This window comes from Epargyreus clarus, unplaced genomic scaffold, assembly GCF_041222505.1.
Source record: "Epargyreus clarus isolate Ecla_fem2 unplaced genomic scaffold, WU_Ecla_fem_2.2 ptg000014l, whole genome shotgun sequence".
In the NCBI taxonomy this organism is placed as follows: domain Eukaryota; kingdom Metazoa; phylum Arthropoda; class Insecta; order Lepidoptera; family Hesperiidae; genus Epargyreus; species Epargyreus clarus.
In genome coordinates, this window is record NW_027332222.1 from 5,123,961 (window position 1) to 5,137,060 (window position 13,100).

The 13,100-nt window shown below is 32.5% G+C and overlaps 3 protein-coding genes across 5 annotated transcripts; 2 read left to right on the top strand and 1 right to left on the bottom strand.

Annotated features, from left to right (window-relative positions):
- The first annotated feature begins 2,480 nt into the window (after positions 1–2,480).
- LOC140747258 (HIG1 domain family member 1A, mitochondrial) lies at positions 2,481–6,883 on the top strand. 2 transcript variants are annotated; one of them, XM_073079574.1, is made up of 3 exons: positions 2,481–2,854; positions 3,639–3,740; positions 6,469–6,883. In XM_073079574.1, the coding sequence occupies exons 2-3, from the start codon at positions 3,647–3,649 to the stop codon at positions 6,690–6,692; spliced, it is 318 nt and encodes a 105-aa protein (XP_072935675.1). In that variant the 5' UTR covers positions 2,481–2,854; positions 3,639–3,646; the 3' UTR covers positions 6,693–6,883. The 2 variants fall into 2 exon arrangements, with proteins under 2 accessions (XP_072935675.1, XP_072935674.1); XM_073079573.1 differs by lacking the exon at positions 2,481–2,854 and adding an exon at positions 3,049–3,152.
- A 2,125-nt stretch (positions 6,884–9,008) lies between these two features.
- On the bottom strand, positions 9,009–11,075 carry LOC140747259 (serine/threonine-protein phosphatase 2A activator). 2 transcript variants are annotated; one of them, XM_073079576.1, is made up of 2 exons: positions 11,022–11,075; positions 9,009–10,358 (listed from the first exon to the last, which is right to left on the bottom strand). In XM_073079576.1, exon 2 carries the CDS (start codon positions 10,356–10,358, stop codon positions 9,372–9,374), a length of 987 nt encoding a protein of 328 aa, XP_072935677.1. In that variant the 5' UTR covers positions 11,022–11,075; the 3' UTR covers positions 9,009–9,371. The 2 variants fall into 2 exon arrangements, with proteins under 2 accessions (XP_072935677.1, XP_072935676.1); XM_073079575.1 differs by having other exon boundaries at positions 10,869–11,067.
- CAHbeta (carbonic anhydrase beta) lies at positions 10,608–12,623 on the top strand. Its single transcript, XM_073079577.1, has 5 exons — positions 10,608–10,838; positions 11,234–11,318; positions 11,409–11,596; positions 11,681–11,869; positions 11,945–12,623. The coding sequence occupies exons 1-5, from the start codon at positions 10,746–10,748 to the stop codon at positions 12,152–12,154; spliced, it is 765 nt and encodes a 254-aa protein (XP_072935678.1). The 5' UTR covers positions 10,608–10,745; the 3' UTR covers positions 12,155–12,623.
- Positions 12,624–13,100: the final 477 nt, after the last annotated feature.

Below are 13,100 nucleotides of genomic sequence, written 5' to 3' on the forward strand. Positions count from 1 at the left end.
TCGACGCAGCGCACCGTGTGAACACTATGATTATTAGTATGTAAAATGACGCAGCCACAGCGCTACGTCGACGCAACGCTGACGCAACGCGCCGTGTGGACCGGCTCTAAGCTGTATGTAAATTGTAAATTAGCGGAATATGAATGTAAATTTATCAAATAATAGTTACAGAATTATGCTTTAAGCCGCTCTCCAAAAATACTTATTGGTTGGCGCAAGTACCAAGTGCGTCCGCTAAAACTGTCGCAATGCACGATAGTGTGTTTGTATTGAAAAATAGTATAAACAGGGCCAAAAGCACCCGATTTTTACATGCGCGGCGGCCACATGGCGTGTTCATCGATAGTTCAGCGCCACTACTTGCCGCGGGTTGTTCGTGACGAACGCTCATAGCGGGTTCCGTGAGGAGCGGACGACCGCTCGGTGCACACGCGCCTGTTTAGCGGACCCCCTAATCGTGAAAACTTGCATCAGCGATCAACGATCATTATCTGATAAAAGAATATAGAACAGCTTGTGAAACATTTATTATCGCGCTGACGAAATAAAGAGAAAACATCCAAGGTATTCAAAATTATTTTATAATTTCATTTACAACTGTAAATTTATAAAAAAACAACGATATAATTACGACAGATTTTAAGCAAGAGAGTATCTGTAATTCAATTTTGTAAAATATCAACGCATATGTAAGCTTAGTGTATTTTTATATTAAATAGGTAAGTAGCTACTATAAAATTTTCATGTACCTAAATCAGCTTTTTGTACCTTATCGTAAATATATGACTGTGATCTGTTTTGGTTTGTAGTTGCAATATGAAAATGTACCCATCTTAGAATATAAAAATAAATGCGTGTTAACTGAACTAGATGGCGCTGTGTGTTCCCTGAATCACGCTAACGATGTTACTGCGTAGCTTGTATAAGTAACCAGGGGCCCCTCCAACAATTTGATTACAGATGTCCCTATATGGGCGGCAGTAACTACTTACTGTTATTTTTGTTTAGCATAGGCTTAATACCCTGTGCTTTATAAATGAAAAAAAATTAGATGTATTACGAACAATAAAAATGTTCCGTTTTATATCAAGAATTTAAGATATCTTTATTATGTTAAATTTCGCAGATTTTTTTTTTATATTCTAAGATTATTGAGTAATGAGTACATCGTTAATATCTTCATATACGATTTTTTTATAAAAGAAAATAGCGAATGAGATTTAAAAGCAGTTACACATGTTTTATCGATCTTTAAGTTACTGTCCCACTTCTGAGTATGTGTTCTCTTATCTTTTATTAACGTTGATTTATGCAAATGGTTCGCATATTTGATTTATAAGATAAAAGTTAAACGTAACATTAATTTGTCTTCATTTACTTTTTTTATTTGTTAAATTACTTTGATTATTACAATGATAGTTACAATATAAGTAATGAATAACAAACTTGTGTTCGGGTTTCGTTAAGACACCTCTGTGAGGCTCTCTCCAACAGTGGCCATTTAATATCAAGTTGCTTGTATTCATACACTATTTCCTATATAAGAAATTTATCTGATAATATTTATATATTTTAACCGAACGCTTAAAAATCTTTAAAAATTACTGCAACTGCTCAGTGAACACACCATACTGCATTCCAAAATTATATTTATCTCATTATTTTTGTCAATAACATGTAATTTTTGTCTCAACAGGCCTGAAAAAGTATTCAAGTTAAAGAATTAATTTACTTTTACATAAATCGCGTGTTATTGTAAAAATAAACCTGCAATGTTGTAATTATAAACTATTAAGAAGTAATATTTATTTATTTATTATGATTTTGTTGATTGACCCCAGAAAAGGAAAATGGTCAAATTACCAGTTAACATAGTGTTATATCTGGTGTCGATATCAGATATATAACACTAAATATAATTCACATGTGTAACATATCATAAACACCCTGTAATATATCCGTAGTTATCCATAATTACTGTTATTTGTTCTACTTGTTTCAAAACATTTTAAATTATATTAAAGCTTATAAACATTTTTTGGTTGTTTCAATTCCATATAATTATGCATATTTAATGTTCACGCTATTTTAGCAATTTGACTAATTCTATTCGATAAACTATTTATTAATTTAAAATCGAAGGATTTAAAAAGGACGAACTTAGATGTCTAATTGCATTCTTTGTCATTTTTCGCCACTTCGATATCAGCGAAAAGACGATAGGTGAGTACTATAAAAATAGATTACTTATGATCTATTTTACATTTGAAATTGAACACACCCGCTCTTCTGATAATATTCACATGACAAAACATAATGTATTTTAATTAGTATATTTATATGGCTATAGGTAACTTTATTAACATAACGATATAGCGTTATGTTAATAAAGTTACCTATGCTGGTCGCATAAACATTATTATAGCTATTCAGCCCATTTTCGTCACAATAATATCCATATGACGTCAATGTTAGTTATGACACTACTCAATACTCACACTCTACTACAATTAATTTAATTCATTTCTCCTTAGGTACTTGCCGCACCTACATGATAAAAATTACAAGAAACTCCTTCCACGAGTGGTCAGCGTTGCCGTTAGTCTTTGAATCTTTTCTCTATCTAATAGAAGTATCAACTCGCATGTTCAGGCGCATAATGCTTATATAGGAATAACGTAACGTGTGGAAATATTCGTATGACGAATGTTTATGGAGGGAGGCGCGTGCTGCAATACTGACTAAACATTGAGAAAATAAAAGTACAACTACCTAGAATATTATGAAATAACGACAACCCAAGTCACTACAAAGGGACAACTCGTAACAATTATCATACACCAACCCATTTATAGTATAAATTTTAAAGACATTGAGCTCATAATCGCTTGCAAGATATTTTCTAGTGGTTATCGTTTGGTAGTTATTCCATAGAATTTAGCTAGCGCGGTCGTGTCGTTCCCCTGTTAATATTGAAACGGACCTTGGTATTGAATGTTATCTTCAATCATTGATAAATTTAACGCACGCATGCTACTGTGATCTCCTTATCTATTAGTGTGATGTGTGCAAAAATATACAGTATAAATTCGTAAATTTACGGCCTTGGGCTTCTCTTTACGGTGTTTTTATCTAACAGTGTTTTTTATTCTGTAAGTATTTAAAAAAAAATTAAACTTTGATACCATTAATAATAATTTTGTGTGAACTTTTAGAACAAATTAAGCAATTAGATATTCAGAGCGTAATCTGTGCATGTATTCGCCTATGAACATATTATAAACGACTAGTAAATCTAGGAAAATTTCTCCGATACAATTCTTGCATTTTACAATTCCAAAAAACAAATTAAATGTAACTTAATGGATTAATTAAATGACATTAAAGTTTTTGACAATTAACGTACCAGGAAGCAGTTATATCCAGTATAATTTAATTCAAACAAGTCTTTATTTTCAAGATCCGCTCTTTTATACACATCGGCCTATCGTCTTGGTAAAGATAAGAAATAAGGAAACTCATTCACTGTCTGCTGTTAGTCAATATCTAAAGGAATACTAGACTTAGATTATAACAATGGTCATCATATCAATCTGTTTACTTTAAGAAAACATACATTTGTGACATTGATATTGCAGCTTTGAAAATGGCACAAGAAAAACCAGTCTTTGACTATCACGAAGAAACTCAAGGGGAAAAATTAGCCCGTAAATCAAAGGAATCTCCGTTTATGGTAATCGGTAAGTGGTATTATATATATGGAAAATTAATTAACCCTAATTACTAGTATGCCGCAATCCGTTTATGCCTCAATTTTAACCTCAGTCAAATCATATATCACCTTACACGAAGTAGGTAAGACCCAATTTTATGCAGCTTCAATTCATTCTTATTTCCTAAAATAATGAGTATTGGCTCTTAATTGCTTTTTCTTTCCTCATCGGTCCAAGCCGATAGTCAACGCCAATTAAATTATACATTCGAAATTAGCCCCTGGATATAGGTCTAATTTTGGCTGAACCGCAATAATAACGTTGCAATTTATCATTAAAAAAATATGTAATATTATTATGATTAAGTATATGGCGACTTCAGTAATGGTTAATGGATAAAGATAATGAGAATAGAAAAAAACCTCCGCCAGTATTTAGGAGTATTTTAGTAGGGTTTATTCTAGATACAGGCATAAAATACAGATCTACTAATCTAAATCAAAGCTGAATAAATGAGTACGACTATAATTACCGACTGCATTGTTCTATTCTGATATTTCCAGTAAACATTTACCTTTGCAATTACTTCCGTTACATGATATTCTAACCATCTACGTAGTCAACTGGTACCTATTATATAATATTATATTGTATTAAAAGTTAAAATACACAGTCTGCTAGTCAGAGTAAATTAGTAAATATATCGGAAACATACAATTTGTAGCTACATACTATAGCAGTGTAGCTACTGACATGAGATCATGATGGTGAGGTGCAGCTGTCGTCAGATGATTACGTGCTATTTCGTCAATTGTTTCAAATTGTAATGATCGTTGCTCAAATCACCAAACCACCTACGCTACATATACCTACAGTTTAACCTCACGATTCTGAGAATCGATTATAATGATAGATACTGTGTAGCTAAGCCTCTTAATTCGTTAAAAATAAACACATTTAGACTCATATGGCATATAGGTAGCAGATACAATATTTGAAAATATTTTATATTGTTATTTCCATAGTGTATTGACTGAATGTTGCCTGTATAAAACGTTCCCCGTTACTTGTACGGAAGTTATTTTAAGATTTGTTTGCTGAATGGAGCAATAATTCTGTATGATACGAGTAGCTACTACGTAATCATTTTCTAAACTCGTACACCATTGGTATACAAACAAGATTGGGAAGTCACGGATAATTATATGCCTTTTAAGGTAAACATTAACTGTTGATACTTAATCCAATACGCAGAAATACTAATAAATAATATCTACCACACTTAAGACTAATCCTACCATAATTTTTTACCCGACTGCCAAGGAAGGGTTATGTTTTTCGCGCGTATCTTGTATGTTTGTCTTTCTTTATTTGATCCGATCTAACAAACGGCTGGATGAATTTCGACAGTTAAGGTGTCATTATATACGTCTCAATGACCCGACTGTTCTTAGATAAGTGTTAGAAAAAAATAAATAAAATGGCGGATTTTTGGCGCGAAATAGTAACACATTTAAAAAAAATGTTAACCGAACCTATTGAGGAGGGTATCAGATGAAAGGAAATTAAACGGAGATTATAAAAACATATTTGTATATATATAAAACAGCAAGGTTACTGACTGACTGACTAACTACATGACTTTTTTACTTTTTAGAAATCAAAGTATCACCAAAACCACTCGACTTAGAGTTCCGAAATTTTGCACAAAGGTTCGCTATATAGCGTAAATAAGTACTAAGAAAGGCCTTTTGCAAATTCTACCCCTAAGAGGGTAAAATAGGGGAAAACAGTTTTTTTGAAATCATTTAATTTTGAAGCAACTGCTCTAAAATTTAGTATTTGGCTTTCTGGATAGGAACAAGGACACACCTATTTATCCCCATCCGAAAAATTAACCCCGTAGAGGGTAAAATAAGGGTTAAAAGTTCATTTAAACAATCGTCAATTTTTTAGCAAGCACTATGAAATTTTGTATTTGGTTTGTTAGATAAAAATAATGAAATTCTACCCATTAGGAGGTAAAATAATGACCAGTACTTTGAATTACTGAATTTATATATTTTATGGAGTGTAAATGGTGGATTGTTTTTGCAAAATAGTAACACGTTTTAATAAAGGTTAACCAAACCTATCGAGTAGGATATCAAAATAAAGGAACTTAAAAGATATTACAAATACATTATATAATATATACATATATATAAAACATTGAGATGACTGTCTAACTAAATGAGTAGTGTTGCTGTGATTAAGATCAACGCAAAGGAAAACCGCAGATCTTTAGAGTGCTCGAAATTTTACTCTTTATATAGCGTATATGAGCACTACGAGGATAAAATAGAATAATATTGTTTGATCATATTTTGATTTTGAAGCAGATACCTACTATGAAACTATGTATTTGGCTTTCTGGATAAAATTAATAAAACGCCTATTTCACCGTTTTTGGAAATTCTACTTTAGTAGAATTTTATAGTGCAGTCGGGTTTTTTGATTTTTTAATTAATTACTTGTTGACAATAGTAGCATAATAACAGGAATCCAACACCTAGATATAGCCAAATTAGTCCTTAGCGAATGTAATACTAAATACTTTACTAACCATGAAAAGAAGCTGGAATTTAATTCGTGTTACGCTTTAAAACCTCAAAACAGGAACCAACACCGCTTCGTTCTACTACAGAAATACAATCATCGGTGAATCTACAAGAATTTACCACTTTAAGACATGCATTTCTAATTCTAATTCCAGGTATCGCTGGCCTCGCTGCAGCTGTAGGCTATGGCGCATACTCCTACAAGAACCGTGGAGCCATGAGCACCAGCGTATTCCTCATGCAGTTCCGAGTGGTGGCGCAAGGTGTCGCTGTCGGCGCGCTTACCGCCGGCATGGCGTACACGCTCTACAATAACCATTTCAATAAACCCAGCAAACAAGATGCTATCAGCGACATTTTAAAGTCTAACGAACACTAAGTCCCTGAGCACCAATTACAACTAACATAGTAGATATGTATTATTATTTTTAAGGAGACATTGTTCTTGAAATAAATAGAATAAACAGCTACAGTGGCAGCCCTAGCTGGTTTTTCAATGGAGGGCGACATTTCCATTTGAAGATGTTGACGTAATCTGGGGACAAGCTTACTGGGAAGAGTGGTTTCAACGCTTTTATTTTATTGTTACCTAATAGCAGGTGAAACCTGCTATTAGGTAACAATAAAAATACGTAAGATAATCTGAGAGCGCCTAAACGGTCAATTATATTGTGCAATATTGAAAATTGCGAAAAAGATTGAACGAAAATTTGAGCGAGTTTAATTTTTATTGCACCATATTTTTTTATTGCATCGTGTAGGGTCAGTATTCCGCGTAAAAATATACTCCGGTAAAATTTTACTCAAATAAAAACATTTTTTTTATTACAAATGGGTCCTTTACAGTGCACTTTTTGAATGTCAATACATCTACCGCCACTTCACAAGGTGTTTCGTTATGGACAGACCTATTCTCAATCAATACTATTCTGTGACTGTACACGAAAACATTGTGCACTTTGTATTATTATGCAATATAATTGGTCGTTTGGAGTCAGAACGCCTTTCAATCATATTGTACATTAGTATTGTACAATGTTATTGTAGGTTTGGGGGTAGCCTTACGAATATTATTGTAACTTTCGCGTTTGAATGTTGTGAGCATTGATGGATGGATGCAAAGACTATAGTAGCCTATATAGGAAGATGCATTTGATAATCTATAACGCAAAAACTATTGCTCGGATTTTAATTAATCGGCACATATGTAGTTTATGAAAAAGCTTAAACAAGCAGGATTCTCTACCGTTTCAAACAATAGCCAGGCGAAGCTGCGAGCAAAATCTACATTTATTGGTAGACTTGTCAGTCTCTGTGATCTTGTATTAAATATGTTTATTTATCATAATTTTATTTATTCTCGTGACAAAAAAATATGTCATATTATGTTAGTTAAAATTTGACTTGTAAAAATTTTCGCTTATGAATTTATCTAATAATAAAAATATAAGATAATTACATAATAAAAAACGTATTTTATTTTCGTTAAAGCTATGACAATAATGCTTACAAAGGAGTTACAAGGAATTCAAAATCCAAAACCACATTGTATTTTATGACCAAAATTATAGAGGATCCATCGACTGTAAAAATGAGGACTTACTCGTATATTGAAAGAAATATTATAGTATTTATAATTTATTTAATAATAATGACAATGCTACTTTTTAATTATTTAATCTGGTTTCATAATTACAGTCTGCGTCAGGAAGAAAAAGTTGCATCACCCATCTTTTTAAGTCACTAATTAAATATGCTAAATCATATAAAGTAATATTTATAAAAGAAGGTATCTACATTAATTAAATTAATACTACATAAGTAATAATAAAAATTGTTTACATACAAGTTAGATGTAAGTAATTAATTAATGAAATAGGGAGTGTGAAGTAAGTTACTGAATGAAAAATACTTTTTTATTATTACACAAAATGATTATGTAGATTACACAGTAATACATATGTAAGTTAATAGGTTTATAAATATTTTGGAATAGACCTTATTACATTATATTATGTTTGTTTCAAATATATTTCAACCAAAACAACGACTAGTTTTAATTGTAGCTATGAGGTCAATCGAGAAGTTATTTATTATACATAACTTTAAAATTTAAATTTTCAATAAAATATGAGGCAGATATCAAGATAGTAGAAGACCAGATTTTTTTAGTTTCCAGATATAAAGATACCATAAAACAAAAAAACAATATCAATAATTATTAGCTTATTAATACTACTTCATAGATTTAATATCACATTTCAATTTTTGAAAACACAGCAATTAATTTTTTATAAGGCTAGTTTTGCTGTATTCCTTATAATACTATTCATATTTTACAAACAACAGTTGCAGTTATTGTGCTCGAAATATTCACTTCATAAATGAGTAAGGCCGTATGTCCACCGCCACCTTCACCGAACCGATACCTAGAACGAGATTATTTCGGGCCGATTTTAATATGACGTGACGACGATAGTTTGTCCGCCGCGACCAATAACGTCGGTTTAGTTTGTTCAAGTTGTCACGCGTGTGACGGCACTGTATGGCACATCGGCCAGTCAAAATCTCGGTGCCAATCTAGCGGTCACGCCGATCTACTCGGAATATCGGCGGCGACAAGCTGCTATAATAAATGTATGTACTGTTACTTCGGCGCCGTCATCTCATTCTGGGTATTGGTTCGGTGACGGTCTAAGATAAAAAAACAGCAAACAGTAATAAATCACACCTGTAAAACAATGAATGTTTGGATGAATATACAAGAATTTCATCAAAACTAACAGATACCACGCAATAACAAAGTTTACACAATCTAATACATTTATAAAAACAGATCTTCTGCACACTTACTGATGTTACGAGATCACGGCCACTAAATAAGAACACAGACATATAAAACATAATATGTTCCCATCTCAAAACATATCAATAGTGTCCGATGTGAGGACTGAATCGAAATGCCTTAGTCTACCTTACCACACCTGAGACAGAACAGCTTACTTTTATCACTGGGACAAAGCAGACAGGTGTGAAGAAAGATAAGTCCAACAAACAATCAACGATGAAGAGGAAATCTGCGAATAGGAAAAAGTGATCCAAAGTAAACATGTTGGATCACAGGGAATTTGGCCAACACCTCCTTCTTGTACATTTTGATCAAACCTTGGTTTATTTTCGACCATGAACCAACCGCGCTTATACTCCACAGTTGATTAGAATGCTCTGCAAATGGACCCTTCTTCACTTCCTTAATATACTTAATGCACGACAGAAACATGTAGTCATTACAATACTTGTCAATAATTTCATCCTCCAAAAACTTTGCTGGTGGATATATTCTTGGTTGATCAATGAGTTGGGAGCTTCCCCAAATGAATGGGACGAATTGATAGTCATCCAGGCTCCACACACCATGACTGCCTGCAGGCTCCATTCTGTATGTCTGTTGCAACTTCCTAGCAATAGATAAATACTTATTGAATATCAAGAACACTGTGGCTATATTGTCGTCTATTTGAAGGGAACCTATTTTGTAGAGACAACAGAGAAACATGATGAATGCCATCTCGTGGCCTGTTCCATAGTCAATCCTAGTTGCATTTCCAAAGCTTTCCTCTAAGTACACTTTGATTTCTGGTATAGCTAAATGCAATTTTGAATCTAATGCTTCCTGTAATAATATTGTTGAACTTGTTTTTACCTTTATTAACCAATCTCTGAAGGCAACGTTACCGAACCTTTGAGGCTGTTCTATGGGTGGAAACTCACTAATCAAATTATCAATTTTATCTAAGAGATTCATGACCTTAGTAACATTTTCTGACACTTTGCAGTCAACTGATAAAGGTTTGGCTTTGATAGCTTCATTGAGTGTTGCAATAAATCCTGTGTACTCCATGTAGGCTTCTGACTTCTCCCAGATGGCCATGTCGGTAATCGTCTTGACTGCTTTTTGGGGCTCCACAAACCGGTGGTTAACAGGAAGGGTCGGTGTGGGCGGCTCCATTTTCGATCCATCACCAATTACACTTTCTGCATTCATCTAAGGAAAAGATAACATCTCATTTAATAAAAATGTTGCATAATTTAATTAAAACATAATTATACAATCATAAAAAGGCAATAATTATACCCTATCAAGTCTTAAAAACATGTACACTTATCAGATTACGAAAGATACAGAAATATTTTTCAGCAATCAACAGATATGAGTGATAAAATTGTATGAGTATCATCTTCCCCGCCCTTGGCAATAAATACGAGAGTATGTTAATTCTACTCCAATGAATCGGACTCGAGGCGGCCGCGATAAGCGTAGTTAATGAAGGTCACAAGTGTCAAAATCATACTAAACACATGTACGGTTACAAGCTAATTCTGTGTCGTTTATTAGCCGTACTGAGCTAATCGGCCAGCTCCTAACACTATCATGGAGAGAATTTTACGAGGTATTATGAGATACCGAGTGCTCGACCGAGCGAGCATGGTCAAACAGTTCCAAGAAGTAAAAGACAACCCAGTGGTAAGTGATTTATAGACGATAAAAACTAACCTTGTACTTTACACCTCACTAAAATATGCGATAGCAACTATTGTACATTCATTAATTAGCCCTTTGTTATCTAAAAATATACCTTTGAGCTCGTGTATACCGTTTATTCGTACTAATATACAAAACTTTTAGGTAATAATAATGAATACTGACTTTGACGTCTGAAATAATGACAAGCGGTGGATTTGCTGAACTATGACTTTTACTGCCATTTTGACATATTTATGCATGTTACCTACATGAAAAATTAAAATGTTGCTATTAAAGAAATGAATGAATTGGGAATTTGGATCCTGGAAGTGACATATTAATAAGAAATATATTTTAATACCTTTACTTAATTTAATATTGCTTCCCAAAAACAGCCGAAAGCAGTGTTCTACACTTGTATGGACAGCAGAATGATTCCAACAAGATTTACAGAAACATCAGTTGGAGATATGTTTGTTGGTAAATAATTAGAATAAAGTAGAAGTAAAACTGTACGTTATTTTATTTTGCTAAATGCCCCTTTATTAATCCTTAAATGATTTTTTGCAGTTAGAAATGCCGGTAATCTGATACCACATTCTCAACACTTTATTGATGAAATGACGAGTTGCGAACCAGCAGGATTAGAACTTAGCTGTGTAATAAATAATATTAAACATGTTATCGTTTGCGGTCACAGTGATTGTAAAGCTATGAATCTCCTCTACAAATTAAAAAGTAAAGAAGAATCTAGTATAGTACGTAATACAATACCATTCAATTGAATAACTACTCTATGCTTATACATATTAAAATTATCTTTGAACTTTATTTTGTTTCAGGAGCAAAGACGTATATCTCCATTAAAATCATGGTTGTGTACACATGGACAAACAAGTCTCGATAAATTTTTAGAAATGAAGGGTGATTTTAATAAGCCCATGTTATTTATCGGGGAAACTCCGCAACGCAAATTTGTTGCTTACATTGATCCAGATGATAAGTTTAGTATAGAAGATAAGCTATCTCAGGTATATTAATATTTTAAAGTATTTGGCTAGTGGTACTTGATAACAATTATGTCTAATATCGATTTATAATTTTAGGTAAACACTCTTCAACAACTTCAAAATGTGGCATCATATGGTATGCTGAAAAAACGTCTCGAAAAACACGACCTACATATTCATGCATTATGGTTTGATATTTACACCGGTGATATCTACTATTTTAGCAGACGTGCCAAAAGATTTATCATAATCGACGAATCTAGTTACGAATATATATTATCTGAGATTCGTCGATTTTACTCGTAATGAATAATTATTATTATAAATAAGGATATATAATATAGTTGTAAGCATCAAAAAGTGAATTAAGCACTTGTGTGGGGCCAATTATAGCGAGCGAGATACTTTATCAATGATTGTACAAATATAATTTATGGAAGTGCACAATTAATATTATTTGTTAAAAAATATTTACAGGTCTGAAATCGCTATATGATTAAAATAATTAAGATTATTATTTAACCCATGATATGTAAGTATAAAATTATTCCTGTATATGAAGACTGTAGAAATAATGTTAATCACATCGATCTTAATTTTATACATATTTTTACCCAAATATTATATAATTTAGGTGTTTTAAAAATGTGGAAAATTTTCTTTTGTACTTATAATTTAGTTTTACATTATATTATTTATGATTTAATATATTACATTATATATATAATATATTACATTAGATTTTTTATTGTTAATTTGCCTATACATATTATATACTTCCTTGCGCAAAATTGAATGAATGCATTATTTTAAGACTTTTTTAAATAAATGGAATTTTTTTTTTTATTTTTGTGCGTAATTTGAAAATATTTGCAAATTTTCCTTGAAAAACGTGTCGATAACAAATTCAAATTTATTTGAAACTAGTCTTTGCCCGCGGCTTCGCCTGCATTTAAAAGAAAATAATATGACATATAATAGATTATGATATGAAAATAATCGATTTTTTAGGTCCAAAAGATCGATTCTCCGATTAATCGATCTTAGGTCGCCATCCCCAGTTCCCGTGGGATTTCCGGGATAAAAACTATCCTATGTCCTTTCTCGCATTTCAGACTATCTTTCATTAAAATCGGTTCAGTGGTTTAGGCGTGAAGAAGAGACAACCAGACAGACAGACAGACAGAGTTACTTTCGGATTTATAATATTAAGTAAGGATGGTTAATGAAAAATGAAAATATCGTTCGATGT